Source organism: Chelonoidis abingdonii, chromosome 5 (genome assembly GCF_003597395.2).
Source record: "Chelonoidis abingdonii isolate Lonesome George chromosome 5, CheloAbing_2.0, whole genome shotgun sequence".
NCBI lineage: Eukaryota > Metazoa > Chordata > Testudines > Testudinidae > Chelonoidis > Chelonoidis abingdonii.
In genome coordinates, this window is record NC_133773.1 from 120,321,804 (window position 1) to 120,339,898 (window position 18,095).

At 40.9% G+C, this 18,095-nt stretch overlaps 1 protein-coding gene across 1 annotated transcript in view; it reads left to right on the top strand.

Moving 5' to 3' along the window:
* EVC (EvC ciliary complex subunit 1) overlaps positions 1 to 18,095 on the top strand; it is a 110,473-nt gene that overhangs the window by 15,050 nt on the left and 77,328 nt on the right. Inside the window, exons 5-9 of the mRNA XM_032791998.2 lie at positions 142 to 226; positions 3,239 to 3,337; positions 6,890 to 7,027; positions 10,702 to 10,860; positions 13,571 to 13,787. Of these exons, the coding sequence (XP_032647889.1) occupies positions 142 to 226; positions 3,239 to 3,337; positions 6,890 to 7,027; positions 10,702 to 10,860; positions 13,571 to 13,787 (698 nt within the window). The remainder of the gene's footprint in view (positions 1 to 141; positions 227 to 3,238; positions 3,338 to 6,889; positions 7,028 to 10,701; positions 10,861 to 13,570; positions 13,788 to 18,095) is intronic.

The window sequence follows — 18,095 nt, forward strand, 5'->3', positions numbered from 1 at the left end:
TAAAAAGTAAAAAAAAAAAAAAAAATTTTTAAAAATTACAAAAGTGTTACCATTTTCTATCAGTTTTGTTTTTGCAGTGGTGCTTTGGCACAGTATAAATACATTGCTGCTAATGAATGTTAAACCTCTGCTTTGTTTTAGTTTTGATGTTAAACTGTGCCTGTATAGTCTTCTTTTGAAAGAATTGCTGCTGCTTGATATTGAACTAAGAAGGGAAAAACAGGTGGTAGGTACAAATTTTTTATGTCTAGCCATTTGAATTAGAGAAGGGAGCTCCTTTAGAAAGCTTAGGAGCTAGTCAACATAATTCATTCCGCCTATCAGACTCTCTTGAGGAAAGTATTGTATTTTTACTGCACTATATTTTATTTGTCTGTATGTCATGAATATATATGGGCTCAATACAGGGGTGACTGGGTAAAATTTAATGCCCTGTGTTATACAGGAGGCCAGACAAGATGATCTAATGGTCCCTCCTGGCCTTTATAGTTTTTGGCTTTTTTAAAATTTTTTGCATAAAATATGTTCTCCTAGCCAACATTTTGTAGATACGTTTGTCTTCAATTTTGCACTGTCAAGAATTGCATATTCTCTAGGTAAAATATGAAAAGTCAGTGTAACACATTCCTTACCATGGTGATGGGCACAATCTCCCTGACTCAGTATAGTACAGAAGGGAAAATACTCCCTTATTCCGCTGCACGGACTACCCACATTACAAGTCACAAGAGGAGACCAGCATTCATTGGTTGGGGTGTGGGCAGATAGGGGTGTAGGATAGATGGATGGAGTGTGCCCCACAATGCATTGGACATCACAACTGAGCTGGGGCAGAATAAGTATTCTGGTATTACAGAGGATTATTTAACCCTCTGAGAGTCAGAGTTGATTCGCTGGTCTGCGCCAGGGTTGGCCCAGGTATGCAGCACCCCTTTCTCTAAGCAGATTGGAAAGTTACAATGTAGCCCTAAATAAATAAGTCAGATGATTTTCTTGCTAACACAAATTGCAGATATTCATATGATTTGTAAGCCAGAGTCGCTGTTTTGTTTTGTTTTGTTTAAGGAAGAAAAGAAAAAAGCTTAAGGCTCTATTCTTCTCCAATGGAGAGAAAAATAGGACCTGACCCCAATTAAAAAAGTGGAGGGGGGGAATAGAAGGGGAAATAAAAATAAAAAGCCTTTAGCAAGGAGAAAAGGACAAACTGGGCAAAATGGATTTTTGTGTTTAAAACAAAAGAGTCAGGTTTTTACACAGAATGCAGACTTGCATTGGGGATACAGATATGGGAGGATACAGAATCATTGTTACTGTTATGGGTAGAGTTAAACCTTATTCAAACAGGAAGGTGTAACCACTACCCTCATTTAAGTTGTAAGAAGCCATTCAGCCAGGTAGCTGAAACAGTAGGTTTCTCCAACCAAACCACAGGCACATGTCACCTGTCAGGATCCCAACAAGGGCAGTCAGGGCCAAGAGTCAGAGGAGGTGCAAACCTGGGGCTGGGAGCAGCACAGGCATTCATAATCAAGTCCAGGCCAGAGTCCAAGTTCAGAACAGTTTTCAGGATCCAAGTCAGGAGGCAAAGTCCAAATCAATCCTAGGTCAAGCCAGGAATTCAAGAGCAGGCACGATTATGGCAACTATAGAAGATCCCCACTGTTGCCTGAACACTTCCTGAACCACCTCTTGGATTTATATAGGACTGAGAGCCAATCAAGAGCCATGGGGTTGCTGTCTGTCAAACTCTTGTGGTGGAATGCCCCACAGTCTCTGTCCGCAGCAGGTTATGGGAAGTGGAGCGCACCATGCTTACAACTTCTGCTGGGTGGAGCCTGGAGCTGCTAGCTACCTGGGAGCACCATAGGTCTGGGTCGAGACCCAAAGGGCCTTATGTTACTGCCCAACACAAAAGCAGATGGAAGTCTGCTCAGGAATTTGATATACGTGGGCAGAGAGCTTATGCTGGGTCTTGCTTGCTCAAGTGGTGTGTATGTTGAGAGAAGCATCAGCAGAAAAGCCAAGGACTCAGGACAAGCCCCAGGAATGTGGTCCTGAAAAAAAAGCTGTGATAGAGCTTTTGAGCTAAATGGAAGAAAGGGGTTTGAAACTGTGAGAAGGGATCCAATTTCTTGTTTGAGCCCTGCTGTGTTCAGGGAAATGAGACATTGTACATTCTTTGTAAATAAACAAGATTATGTCGAAGAAACACCTGACTCCCATCACCAATTTATATCACTAACTAAAACAATCCACAAGACCACAAATTTTTAGCTAACTGCTCAGGTCAAAAAGGGGTAATGTTACAGCTATAGCCTGACTAACATAGTCTAAACACTGGGTATAATCCTTTCTCACCCCAAACCTCCAGATGCTCTCGTTCTGTCAGCAACAAGTAAATCTGATTAATACAGTTAGCATGTTTCAAGAGGCAGCATTTTCTAGACAGACTTTTAAACACTGTTGGGAAGGAGAGGAACCAGAGTAAGCCTGGGGAGTAGATTTGACCCATTCAGGTGTCCTTTCTTGGTGTTCTCCTCCCCATCTTCTTAGAAAGGTATCCATGGGAGACGAAAAGAATTCTGGGATCAGCGTCAAAGATGATCTTCAGTTTGTGTGAATTAAGAACAACAAATTTGATCTCAAGATCAATAACTAACTTGCAGACAGGTCTAAAAGTTACAACATACACCTCTACTTCAATATAACGTGACCTGATGTAACACAAATTTGGATATAACGCAGTAAAGCAGTGCTCCGGGGGAGGGGAACTGCGCACTCGGACAGATCAAAGCAAGTTCGATATAACGTGGTTTCACCCCTCGAGGACAGCATTATATTGGAGTAGAGGTGTATAAAGTTTTAGAAAAGAGCCACCCTACTTTGAATATGCCATTGTGTGATAGCCACCCAAAGCAGAGACATGAAGTCTGATGTTTGTCAGTCACTTTGTTATCCTTCAATGAAAGGCCTTATGTATGCCTTAAAATTTGTCAGTTGCCTTAGATATGTAAAATTACATTTGTGTTTATAGGAGTGTAGGAAGTGTAAGAAATACTGGAAGATAATGTTATCCTAGGCAAATTGGGAGAGTTTCAGCATGACTATTTTAAGTGTAAATTATCTTTTCTGCTATTGATATATTTTCACTTACAACTCATACTCATTCATACATGTAATCACCAATAATGATGAACAAATTGATTACTTTTATATTTATTTATCTTTTTTCACCTAGATATTTATTCAGGTTCTCAGAACGTACCTCTCTGATTTTTATCTTAAAAAGAAGATTACTGAAGATTTGTACCAGAAGATCATTTTGACGCAAGAAACTGTAAGTGTCTCCATTGTTTAATGTTTCAGCCAACAGAAAATATCAGTTAAGCCGTTTGTGAAAGTTAAGCCATATGCCCCTGCTGTGTTGATCTCTTTTACATGGAATAATGTCATTTGTAGTGTATTTCCAACTTCCCTCTTTTTGTGGAGTGGGAAGACTGGCAAAATGAAGCAAAAGACATGATTGCTGAACCCCTGTGGTGGATTGTCCATAACAACTTATGGCTGAATGTCTGTCTGTATCAAAAAATACCAATTAATATATTGCTGTATCGAGTTTGTTAGGAGAAAAGCCTTTTTCACAATTTAGTCCTGTTTAGAAAACACCGTTTTCCTGACCTCAGCCAGCTGCTCAGTAGAATGAATGATCTCTAAGTGTAAATTCATTATCTGTCCCCCCCATTATTGTCAGTAACAACATACTAGGGGGTGCAGTACCTGAAGGAAATTCTAAGCTGTTATCAAGATAATGTACCTGTTTTTCTCTCTGTGCAATTATTTTCCAACCATATACTTTATCAAGCTCCATTTCTGGGATTGAGGCTTTTCACACTACACACTTACAGTTAATGTACATTGCTGAAAGCTGCTGTTAGTCGCAGTTTGGATCACATTATGTTTGTGAGATAACAGAAGAGAAAAAGGGGTGCAGCACTAAGAATAAGCTGCTGGAAGGTTACCAGCTGTGCCTCGCTTTAAAAAAAAAAAAAAAAAGAGGTAGTTAGTCTAGAATTAAAATCTCTCATGTTACGTCACCGCTAGTCAGTAGGGATTTAGACCATGCAATCTCACAGTCAATGGATTAACACTGGAGGTCTCTATAATTTTATCTGATATCCTATATCTCCATGGATTTCTGTATTAAGATCACTTCACTGCCATTGATCCTCAAATTTAATATTCAAGTTAATCATATTTCGAAAGAAAAGAGATACAAAGAACAAATCCTTGTTTCAGAAGCAGATGTTGGATAGTGACAAACTTTAGACACGTGAATATTACAGGGTGGACAACTTCCATAATGTCGCCTAACCCTTAGTTAATGATTTTGAAAGCACTTGTCTCCTCATTCATCTAACTGAACTTCTATAAGACATGTCAAGAGTTAAATATTGCTTTTATCTGAGGCAGCCAGTGCAGTCTGGGGGAGCCTGGGGAGGAAGGATAGTCCAGTGGTTAGCACACTACCCTGGAACTTGGAAGATTATGGTTCAATTCTCTGCTCTGCCCTCGATGTCCTGTGTGACTTTGGGCAAGTCACTTAGGTTATATCTACACTACAATTAAAACTCCACAGCTGGTACATGCCAGCTGACTTAGCGTTAAGGGGCTATTTAATTGCAGTGTACATGTTTGGGCTCAGGCGGGAGCTGCAGCTCTAGGACCCTGTGAGGTGAGAGGTTCCCAGAGCTCAGGCTAACCCCAAGCCTAGTCTGGGGGCGCTGATTGTACGCTGCGAAACAATAGGGCTTGACCCCTGGGTCCCAGCTTAACTCAGGCTCAGACCCTCCATCTCTGTGGGGTCCTGGGATCCTGGGTTAGCCTGATTTCTTTGTAAATGAAAGGGGGTTAGACTTTAGCCTGAGTCTGAACCCTGGTCTTACATTGCATGTAGACATACCCTTGCTTTCTCCATGTCTCAGATCCCCAGTTATAAAATGGGAATCATAATCTCAATGCACATAGAGTGCATGAGAGATATAGTTGTAGGCTTATCATTTCCCCTGTCACAGACCTGGTGTTCTCCACACAAACACACAAAATACCTAGAACTTGTCAAAATGGAAGCAAAGAAATTTTCCAGTTCTCAGTTGCCGATAAATAAATAAATAAATAGCGGTGTTATTCCATAAAATCCAAAAGTTATAGACATAAAAGTGAAATTTTCATGAGAAATTCTGATTTGCTGAAAAGCAGTTTTCTATTCAGAATGCTTCCAGTCTCAGATGACTACAAAATGGACACTTCTATAGCTCAGAAAACCAAATCACAGCTGGCTCTATTCTTTAACTAATGTAATAGACACGCAAATTGTAATCTACAAGGTTGCCCTTGACAAAATGGTAGACAAAATGAGGCTGAGGGGCTTTGGTTTAATAACAGCTAGAGAACTTCTAGCTCTGGGGCTATCAACTCAGCACATTTCAGAAGCACTAACTCACGTGGAAATAGATTTTTTTCAGACTAGCTCAGCTCCCTGTTGTTTTTGCTGATACAGATTAACATGGCTACCACTCTGAAACCAGCGCCCATTAGGCACCTTAAAAATAAGGGTCAAAAGTTCCTGTTGTGGCATTAACAACCAGACTTTTTCTAAAGAGATCAGTGTCTGACATGCTGAGCCTCTTCTGAAAAAGAATCTAGCCACTTATTTGGATGCCTAAATGGAAACTGAGCTCTTGACAATCTGTCTGGTAATGTTTTTAAAATGTTACAAACATTGGATTGTGGCATCACTGAATGGAGAAGATTGATCCTCAAAGACTGTATTTGCGTAAAGGGAAAATTACTTTGGCAAGGAGCAATACCACTGATATTAGCGGAAATATTACATTTAACATTATAGTTAATCCTGCATTGGCAGGACAGTGGACAAGACATCTTGCTGTAATAAGCATTTTTTATTTCTTCAGTTGTTGATTCTACATGAAAGCTTAATGGGATTTTGAACATTTGAACAGAACATTTTTAAGGGTCACTAGAATGTATTTTCAGTTCTTTAAGACATAAGATATTAATGTAATTCTTTAGGAGACAAAATCATGTGTAGAAAAAGGCTTGAGAAAGAAAGCATGTTTGGGAAAGCGTAGAAATATGCATCTTGGTGCCAACTCATGCAATGAGGATGCAGTTTTTTGTTTATTAAATCTGTTGGGAAGACATTTTTCACTTACTCCGTTTAAAAGTATTTACTTACAAACTTTAAAAGTCAACATTTTCAAGTGGCATCTAAAAATGCACCTTATTGTTTTGGCAGATATAAATGTGTGTGTGCACACGCGCACACACACACATTGGTATCTACCTGCATTTGCGCACATGGATCAGGTACTCATACACCTACCATTCCCGAGCACTGCATGTGCATTTTTAGAGACCAGTTAAAGATCAGGAGTCAAAATTGCAGTCGTCTTGAAAATACTTGTGGGTGCACTAAAAGGGTTAAAAATATGAAGACTTGGATCAATGCTTAATGGTATCCAAAGTCAGTGGAAATGAACACCAGGACTGATTCTGGTCTCACACTGGTTTAAATTGAGTTAAGTGGAGTTACACCTCTGTAAAATAAGTGTAAATCAGGGCTGACTGATGCCTAATGGCTGATGTTTTCTCTATTTACTGCGGGAACGGTAGTACCTAGAAATGTAAATTCCCTGAACATGTTTGTTGAATTTACTTTCATGAAGAATCATGAGCAAGACACAAACTCTCTAATAAATTAGCGTTTTTTAAATAGAAGCCAGGTGTATATTATTATTTTCCAAGTAATACTTTTTGCCAAGTCAGAACAAGCTATTTTCCTGTGTAACAGGTTTTCTTATTTTTCCAGGATTTGGAAGAGTTACAGAAACAACTTACCTCCAGACTACTGAGTACTGAAATGTCAGGCGCTCGTAATTCAGAGTACCAGACCTTAGAAGACTTAGAAAGGAAAGAGAGGGAATATTCTGAACATATCATAGATAATGTACCTGTATCATTTTTTATTCATCTCTGTATTTCTAAATTAACACTGTTCTAATGATAGGGGAAGTCAATGTTTTTTTTCTTTGTGATGACTAGTCCAGGATCAGTGTTTTAGAAGTCCACTGATCCTGAAAGCATGTGTACATTCATCTAGCAAAGCATTTCTAATTCTGGCCAGCAACTAGCATCTTTCTTTTCTGATGTTGGTTCACTGGTTCTTGCACAATACATAGAGATGTCAAATGCTTATTACTTTGTTGGACTAGTAAAATATTTCAAGCCCTTGTATAATATGAGCTGTTGGACCTTATCACCTAATTCTTATTATAATCTTACTTTCTTCCCCCAACCTTAATTTAAATATGATTTTAGGACCTAATATATCTTTTGAGCCACTAAGAGAATTAGTTATATATCTTGAAAGATTACTGGTACACTTTTATGTAAAAGAGACTTTAGTAAAGGTTGACTTAGAACTGTATATAATAATGTAATAGATTAATGCTTTATGTACCAAAATCTCAGATTAGTTATACCTTCAGCACTGGTATGAGGTGCTAGCTATAAGTCATTCTCAAGACAAAGGCTGTTAAAATCATGTTAGAATTGATGTGGCATTAGAGTGGAATAAGCAGGCTGGTAGTCAGAATTAAGTGATTATTCTAGTTTTCATTCTTAGTGCATTTTCTGTTTTTCAAAAATCCACTGTTGAAATAAACCATATAGGCATCGACTCTAAGCCCTTTTATACCCATCTGAGCTCAGTGGGATTGTACTTGTGCAATGAAGGCAGAATTTGGCCTGTAATATTTTTCCTTACATCTAATGCTCACTTCTACTATGTAAAGTATGCACACTTCATAGATAAACTTTTTCAGTTGGCAGAATTAAAGTGTTACTAACACCTCAGTAACTCTTCTGGCTACACTGCTTTGCACAGTGTAATGCATTTAAAGTGCTTTTAAATGCAAAAACTTAATTTTACTGTTGAAATTTGATCCTCATGAAATGATAATTTTTCAGTTCAATAGCACTAGTGTGTGTCAATTCTAATTCCTGAGCCAGAAAACCTGGAGGTGGAAAAAGATCTTATTTATCTAGTCTGCTGGAAAATAAGAGGAGAATCTTATTAAAATCTCTCCATTTTTTTCAACATCTGAGTTAATTTAGTGTTCATGAGTATGAGAGACCAGTCATACTGGTAGGCTATGTATAAGCTTCCCCACACTGATCTGCGAGTGCATTTCAGTTCTGACTTGAACAGCCCATATATCCTAGACCTGGGCCTCTTTGACAGAGAAACCGACAGTCATTCTGACATGTTTGGTAGTTTGTGAAATATGCCAGCGTGAACTTCTATGGTGTTCTATTTAATCTCTGTGCCTTTCACTCGATAACACATATCCGGCTGACAGAGATAGAAGCATATGACATTTCATGTGAGACTGTGAAGGCAATCCTTTAAAGAACTTACTGTTCAATATTCTACAGAGCTAATCATGTGTGAAACGAATATTATTTAGTGTCATCTAGCCTTACTGAGCTTCATAGGACAGACCATTAGCTGATGCAAATTGTCATTTAATGGAGGTATGATCTGCCTCCTTGGGTGGAATCGTAGCCCTGGTCTACACGGGGAGGGGCAATCTAAGTTACACAACTTCAGCTACCCTGAATAACGTAGCTGAAGTCAACGTACTTAGATCAACTTACCGTGGTGTCTTCACCGCAGTGAGGCGACGGCTGCTGCTCCCCTGTCGATCCTGCTTGTGCCTCTCATGGTGCTGGAGTACAAGAGTCGACGGGAGAGCACTCGGGGGTCGCTTTTTCGCATCTAGACTAGACGCGATAAATCAATCCTTGCTGGATCGATAGCTGCCCGCTGATCTGGCAGGTAGTGAAGACACACCCATAGAATCATAGAATATTTGGGTTGAAAGAGACCTCAGGAAGTCATCTAGTCCAATCCACTGCTCAAAGCAGGACCAACACCAACTAACTCATCCCGGCCAGGGCTTTGTCAAGCCAGGCCTTAAAAACCTCTAAGGATGGAGATTCTACCACCTCCCTAGGTAACTCATTCCAGTGCTTCACCATCTTCCTAGTGAAATAGTGGTTCCTAATATCCAGCCTAGACCTCCCCCACTGCAACTTGAGACCATTGCTCCTTGTTCTGTCATCTGCCACCATTGAGAACAGTCTAGTTCTATCCTCTTTAGAACCTCTCCGTCAGGTAGTTGAGTGGAGTTACACATCACATCACAGTTACTATATTATGGAAAGATTCTCCTTGACTTCAGCCACAGCTGGATCAGGCCCTTGAAGAGCACCTCTCTTTCCTCAGTGCTATAAGGTTTTTCCTTTCCTTACCATACACAGCAGATTGGCACCTCCAAAAAAAGCACCTGGAATTTCAAAGTACAATTCTTGGCTGTTTTGGGGGACATTTAGTAGCACAAATCCCATTGAAAGTCAAGTGCCAGCTACTATTCACAATCTCCCCCTTTATTATTATTATCACTATTACTAATAAAGATTTATGATGATAGCACCTAAGGCCCCAGTCAGGGTTGGGACACCCTTGTGTTGCAGCAATATATAACCATTAGATGTCTGGATACTGCACAGACCCAAGCCCCTATCCTGGAAAGCTTACAATATAAGGCCCTGAGTCTACAGATGTACATGTGTTTAGCTATATACATGCAGTAATCCCACCAAAGTCAATGAAATGACTCACGTGTATAGAATTAAGCTTGGGCACAAGTATCTACAGGATTAGAGCCTGAAGCTGGTATGGGTGGGGCATACAACTTTCTAAACCACATAATATGCTTACAATTTCCAAGAAGTCAATATAATGTTTACAAACTCAATAGCTGCAAAAAACCTCAGCTGGTGAAAAGCTTCTGAGTTTTAAACTAAAATCTTGCTACACATGCACTCCCATGTTACAACATTGATAATAAAGTAACTTGTTAGAAAGAGATGACTGGCTATTAGCCTTTCTTCTGTCCTCAATTGTAGTAATTAGCCCAGAGGTTCCCAAATTGTGGGGTGCACCCCATCTAGGGGGGTGCAGAGGAACATTGGGGGGAGTGCGGCGGGGTCTGGGCCAGCTCCCATGAGAGACAGGGACGGAGCACCACCCAGACCCCTCCAGCCACAGCTCCACTCCTGGCCCCAGTCCCGCCCCCAGCTGCATCCCCAGCCTCGGCCCCCTTACTCCTGTCCATGTCCCCCCCTGTCCAGGACCTGCATCCCACTCCTGGCCCTGGCTCTGGGGACAAGGGGTGCGTGACTCTGAGAAGTTTGGGGACCACTAAATTAGCTTTTTTTTAGTGTGTTGTGTGTGAGGAGTTCTTTTAAATAGGAATCTTAAATAAAATTGTATATACTAACCTCCATGAAGAGTCAAAATTAGCCAACAGGTACCAAACATTGGTATCTGACATTACCAAGCGTGCATCCCCATGTTTCAAAATACGAGATTTTTGTGAAAGTGGTTTTGCCAAATGGTGACTTTTTAATGGCTTCATCTTGAATTATGATTTGCCTCCCATAATAGAACACATCTCTGTGTTGTAGTGTAATTAATTTCTCAGGTTTTTAAATATTGGTGGGGGGTTAGGAAAAGGGGGAATTAATTGATGTGTTTTAATTCCTACTCTGCAGATGGAAGCTTTCTGGAAGCAGGCAGACAAAGTCGAGCAGTTTCTCCTGAACCAATCAAATTGCTCAAGTGCCAAAAGAGGAAAGATGATGATGTATCTGACTGAGAGAATGATTGCAGTAGAAGGGTTATTAAGCCAGTCTCAGGATTTGCAAGCAATGGTAAAGTACAAGAGGAGAGAAAGCTGAAGAGAGACTCAAACAGTCAATCCTAACTCAGAGCATAATGAGAATATGTAATGTTTATGTCAATCAGAATTTATGAATTAGGTAGACAACTTACCAGCTGTGGCCTGTTTACTTTAACCTGTTATAAGGAGACTAGCTTTCTCAGTAGTTTGTAAAAACTCTTAAGTGAGTGACCTCTCATCGCTTTGATTCTGGTTCTGAAAACACGACTATCCAGTCATGGTGGAATAAAAATTCTCTGCAAGATTTTAATGAGAGCAGTGAGCAAGCAGCACAAGCACTACATCTAAAGATGGGGAAGGGAAACATTAACCTGCACATTAAGACATCTTTTTAAAATGTATGTATTCTACCATGCCTGGATGGCCATACTTCAAATTAAGAAGGGTTCTGAATGCTCTCCGGACTTCCTTTGGAACTGAAGACCCTCAGCACCTCCTACTAACCTGGCCTTGAGAGAGGAAGCATAACATTTACAAGTGTATTCATTTTAATGCAACATAAAGTGCATACTGTTACGCATAATTAACATGTCATTGGACCAGATCCTTCTCAGTTATACAGGCTATTCAGTAACCCCACTGAAGTCATTGAAATTATTCTGGATTTACAGAAGTATAAATGAGATCAGAATCTGGTCCACTATTGCTTCTAGATGCATTTTTTCCCCCATAAAATATTTAGTGGTTAGTAGCTAATGATTTATGATCATGCAACATGGGAGTCAAATAAAATGAATGACCCACATTGACAAATAATCTTTATAGGTGGTCTCTCTGCACCATAGTCCTCTAAGCTTCCATACATGGACTTTCTTCAGTTGTACGTGGTTCAATATGAATGTTCAGTCTAAATGGATTATTTCTTATGTTTGGGTCCAACATTTAATAAGTTTTTCTGCCTGACATTACCTTCATGGACCTTCTAGCTCTTTGGAGAAGGACCATCTTCTCCTTTAGTTGCAGTAGTTGCTAAGGGTCACCCTATCATGCTGTCTGGAGTGGCTCATGACCATGAGTGCCTTTCTCAGGGCAGACTGTCAGAAACAGGGCAGACATCCCAAAGTGGTGGTGTTTTCTATAATTAGACTTCACCAACTCTGTAACAGATGTGAAGTCCTGAATCACTGTAACAGTCTTACCATAGAGTCACAGACAGTCCCCATCAACTTTCCAGTCTATCTTACCACCCAGGCAAGCTGGACTTAGTGATACAGTAAATGGTCCCTTACACCAAAAATCACACAATATTCAGGTTGCTTCCAGTCTCAAGAGACCTGTCACTTACCCTGGATCAATTTGTATCTTAGATCTTACACCAAAGACAACACTTGTAGCCAGTCTTGTAATAAACTATCTAAGGCTTATTAACTAGGTAAAAAGAAATGGTTAAAGCAAGCAAACATATACACAAAGGAACCATCCATGATTCCTAAAGGTGACAGTAAAGTGGTAATCTGTCAATTCAAGGTATCCCCACGGTGGACCCAGGGATAACCCTTGGGGAATCTCTGCCTTTGCTTAATGTCTCTGGCCCTGTGAGAATTCAAACAAGCAAGGAGATGACAAATTTTCTTGTGACCCTGTTTTTTCTTTTACATTTGGCCTTCCTGTCCATGATATGAACTCCCTTGCACATAGCATTTCCAAGGTGTGATAGGGCTAGCCACAATCCTTTGTACTGTGATCTTTCTCAATGGCCCATTTAATCTTGATAGGCTCCTTAATGGGGATGGACGATTCCCATACCTGGGTTTACAAGTTCAGAGCAAATACTTTTAAAGTAATAAAGCATAACTTACATATTTCCTTATAGCATGGAATATGGCCATTACAAGTGAGATTAATACGTGCAGCAGCTTGCAAGCATTTCACAGAGTCTAAACACTAACTACATTCTTTTAAGACTAATACCTATTTTGAACAAAACTAACATACAGGTGAGCTGGTTTGGTTTCCAGCTATGAGTTTGTCAGTTCCTAGCTAACACCCGCAGCCTTGGCTAGAGCTGGCACTTGGTTTACCAGCATCACATACCCCTCCCCATCTCCAGCTATTATATAAGCACCACTAACCTGAGGAGCAAGATTTCTTAGATGGGCTCTGAACTTGAGTTTCCTGTGCCATAATGTAACGGAAGTGGTCTGTAATAACTTTTATTTTTCAATCATTTACTGAGCTACTCTGTTTTATATACCTTCAGTAATCTCAGTGTATTTGAACTCACTCTACAATGGTATTGCAGTCCTATAACCGTGCTCATTCTGAAATGAAAACTGACCAGCTGGGCAGTATTTTAGAAAAAAAAATCCTTAGATCTTATCCTTTTGCTCCATCTAGTGAAACTTTTCCCTCTCAGCATCAGCCTGTGCTGAATATTGAAATGTTCAGTGCTAACTTATTCATGTTGCTTCATTCAATTTAGATTTATTTTCATTCCTCAAAGAGCCAAGAAGCACAGGATGGAAAATGTGGACAGCTTTGCTTAGCCCATCCCATGGTGCAAGTGAGCGCACACAGTCAAATGAATGAGTCGCTGGAGGAAACAGTTTGTCTAGTGTCACTGTTTTTGTCTCTTGCGTCATTCAGTATTGAATGGGTTAATGAAGGGCTCAGCATGTTGCAGAGATTCAGCACTCTGCCTGCACTTAATTTTTTACATAGTATTTTTGTTTTGTTTTCAGGACATTCAGGAAAGAATATTTAATTGGGAGCTAATGGTGAAAATGGTCGATTTTTTGAAGACAAAGATACAAGAAGAAAGTAAATGTAGACTAGATGCTGTAGCTGGCATATTGGACCAATTAACGATAAAGAGCAACCTCTCTCTTTCGCAGAAGGATGAGCTTTTAACAGGCCTGCACAAGGCCTTCTTGGAGCAAGTAGCACATTGCAATAACGGTAAGTACTTTTTAAACAGACATTTCTGACCTTCATCTTTAAAATTCATTGACTTGTGGCTTCATTTTGTTATTAACTTGTCTCACTTTCCCATGAAGAGTAATAACAATGCTATTGCATTGTTATTACTCTTCATGGGAAAGTGAGACAAATTCACTAGATGGAGCAAAAGGATAAGATCTAAGGATTTTTTTTTTCTAAAATTTTATTTAGAGCCATGAAGCTTTTGCTGCATCTAGAGATGATAGGGTACATAGTGTCTGACTTCTTACCTAGATGATGGAGCATGCACAGACCATCTAAATCTCACTCTTTTGAAGCATACTAATAGATAAACAAGGAATGTTGGCCCAGATGCTCAAAGGAATGGAAGTGAGGAGCCTAAATACCTTTGAGGGTCTGGTCTACTGTTCCTAGGGAGGTTATATGCTCTGGAACAGGGAGTAAAGCCACCTAGGCCTTGTTCCTGGCTTTGCCATCGACTTGCTGTGTGGTCTGTGTAATCTCTCTATGCTAAGCCTATATGAATAGATGCCCATGTAATAGATCCTACTTAATATGGATGAATGCTGACTCTTGGCCATAGAGCTATACATGTCTTCCCACCCTACTCAAGAGAGAGTGAGGGGAGTCATGGAGAAGAGCTCTGTAGTTTACTTTGCAGGCTCTCCATTGTTTCCCATGCCTCCTTGCCCCATGGTTGGGGTATGGGAGGGAGTAGGGGATTTGCCCTGTTCTGATTAACAACTGTTCTACTTTGACTTAATTCAGAATACTTTCGCAGACATATCTGTCCATCATTATTGCTCTACTCATCACATGTGAGGAATTTATTACAGTTGTGTATTTGATTTTTTTTAAACTGACTTTGAAGCCTACTGAGTTTTAATGTATCTTGGAGTGATGCAAGTTGAATTTAGGAATCAGAATTCCACTGTCATTAATGGGAGTTGTGAACCTGTGCATTGCTCTGAATATTTACCACTTTAAATAAAGAGTATCTAGTCAGTCAGGAGCAAAGGTTTAATATATCACTAAATTATTCTGTATTGATTTAATTCTGTGATTTGCCACAAGAGTATTTATGTCTCTAGTCCCCTTCATAACATCTCGATTCAGCATCCATCAAAGTCATGGGGAATCTTTCCATTCAACTCAATGGGCATTGGGTCAAGCACCAAGTAGGGCAAGGAGGGAAGCTGGTTTTATATATTTATATTTGAAAGTAAATATTTGCTGTCTTTGTTAAATAATTTTGATTCTAAAGTGATCAGTCTGAGGTTAAAACCCTTTGTCTGCTAGAAATGCAAAGCTGGCTTTCTTAGGATAATTGATTCTTTAACAGCCCTATTGGCATGCTGTCCATGCCAAAGCTCTAGGAGCTGAAGAGCCTGAATGTAAATACTCTCACTGGAGAGTTGCTCATATTCTCAGCTTGTTTTGAATTGGTGAGTTTTGCCATATCTAAAGGCTATCAATCCCCATTCCGCAGGTTTTGTCCTTTCTAAAAAATTGGTAAGTAGTCATATGAATAACAGTTTAAGCAAAGGATTTAATAGATGCGCCTTGCTAGTTCTTTAAAAGGAGGACATATATGCCTACCTCGAGGCTGTTGTGTGTTTCTAAAAGTAAGCCCTTAAATTTTGTTTGAATTCATTCCTTTTGTTTTTCTCTCAGTCATATTTGCATAGTTGCAAGACAGAGATGCAGCTGATAAGGCGTTAGCTTTATGTGAAATAGATCCTTTTGTCCATAAGAGCAAAACCTGTACACTCATATTAAGCAACCTCCTGTATTAAAAGATTATCTCAAGCATCTTGCGTATAAGCCCTCCCATCAACATAGCACAGTCTGCACTGGGAGTTCAGTTGAAGGAACTGTGTCGCTCGGAGCTGTGGATTTTCCACACCCCAGAGCGACGTAGTTATGCCAACATAAGTTTGTAGTGTAGACCAGGGCTGTATTTCAAAATGTTTTTTTTAAACATCCAAGGTTCTTGTAGACTTTGGAGGTGGAAGGAATGGGAAAAAACACTGCACTATCTAGATTTAACTCGAGTGCACGTGGCCACACTAAGCACATTAATTCGTCGGTGTGCGTCCATGTACCGAGGCTAGCGTCAATTTCCGGAGCGTTGCACTGTGGGTAGCTATCCCCGTTCCCGCAGTCTCCCCTGCCTCTTAGAATTCTGGGTTGAGATCCCAGTGCCTGATGGGGCAAAAAACATTGTCGAGGGTGGTTCTGGGTACAGCCTCAGCCCTGCTTTCCCTCCGTGAAAGCAGCAGACAACCGTTTCACGCCTTTTTTCCTGGATGAACTATGCAAACGCCATAGCACAGCAAGCATGGACCCTGCTCAGATCAAGACAGCAATCGTGGACGTTGTAAACACCTTGCACATTCTCGTGCAATCTATACTGAACCAGGACCTGCAAAGCCAGGCGAGGAGGTGGCTATGGCAGCGCGGCGACGAGAGTGATGAAGACGTGGACACAGAATTCTCTCAAACCACGGGCCACTGCGCTTTGGAGATCCTGCTGGTAATGGGGCAGGTTCTAGCCATTGAACGCCAATTTTGGGCCCAGAAAAAAAGCACAGACTGGTGGGACCGCATAGTTTTGCAGGTTTGGGACAATTTGCAGTGTCTGCAAAACTTTCGCATGCGTAAGGGCACTTTCATGGAACTTTGTGACTTGCTTTCCCCGGCCCTGAAACACCAGAATACCAAGATGAGAGCAGCCCTCACAGTTGAGAAGCGAGTGGCAATAGCCCTCTGGAAGCTTGCAACGCCAGACAGCTACCGGTCAGTGGGGAATCAATTTGGAGTGGGAAAATCTACTGTGGTGTAACCACTACCCTCATTTAAGTTGTAAGAAGCCATTCAGCCAGGTAGCTGAAACAGTAGGTTTCTCCAACCAAACCACAGGCACATGTCACCTGTCAGGATCCCAACAAGGGCAGTCAGGGCCAAGAGTCAGAGGAGGTGCAAACCTGGGGCTGGGAGCAGCACAGGCATTCATAATCAAGTCCAGGCCAGAGTCCAAGTTCAGAACAGTTTTCAGGATCCAAGTCAGGAGGCAAAGTCCAAATCAATCCTAGGTCAAGCCAGGAATTCAAGAGCAGGCACGATTATGGCAACTATAGAAGATCCCCACTGTTGCCTGAACACTTCCTGAACCACCTCTTGGATTTATATAGGACTGAGAGCCAATCAAGAGCCATGGGGTTGCTGTCTGTCAAACTCTTGTGGTGGAATGCCCCACAGTCTCTGTCCGCAGCAGGTTATGGGAAGTGGAGCGCACCATGCTTACAACTTCTGCTGGGTGGAGCCTGGAGCTGCTAGCTACCTGGGAGCACCATAGGTCTGGGTCGAGACCCAAAGGGCCTTATGTTACTGCCCAACACAAAAGCAGATGGAAGTCTGCTCAGGAATTTGATATACGTGGGCAGAGAGCTTATGCTGGGTCTTGCTTGCTCAAGTGGTGTGTATGTTGAGAGAAGCATCAGCAGAAAAGCCAAGGACTCAGGACAAGCCCCAGGAATGTGGTCCTGAAAAAAAAGCTGTGATAGAGCTTTTGAGCTAAATGGAAGAAAGGGGTTTGAAACTGTGAGAAGGGATCCAATTTCTTGTTTGAGCCCTGCTGTGTTCAGGGAAATGAGACATTGTACATTCTTTGTAAATAAACAAGATTATGTCGAAGAAACACCTGACTCCCATCACCAATTTATATCACTAACTATTCTCAGGAGACTGCATTGTTTACCTGTGCTGATAGCTCTGAGTAGCGTCACCTGTGCGGTGACTCTCCACGCTGGGCAAACAGGAAAATGAAATCAAAAGTTTGCGGGCTTTTCCTGTCTACCTGGCCACTGCATCGAGTTCAGATTGCTTTCCAGAGCGGTCACAGTGCACTGTGGGCATACTGCCCGCGAGACCAATACCGTCATTTTGCGGCCACATTAAACTCTAATCGACATGGCAATACTGGATTTCAGCGCTACTCCTCTCGTTACGGGGGAGGAATACAGAAACTGGTTAAGAGCCCTTTATATCAATATAAAGGCCTTATTGTGTGACGGGTGCAGGTTAAATCGTTTAACGCTACTAAAATCGTTTAATGTGTAGTGTTAGACCAGGCCATAGTTAAAACACTCTTGATATGGTGGCAGAATAGCTGCCACAATTAACCTCATTTCTGTAAATTCATTTTACTGCACATTACTTGGGGAAGTAGGGAGTTACTGAGGTATCTATAGCGAAAAAGGTTAGTGTTTTTTTGGGGGGTTAGGTGATACCAGATGGAAAAGA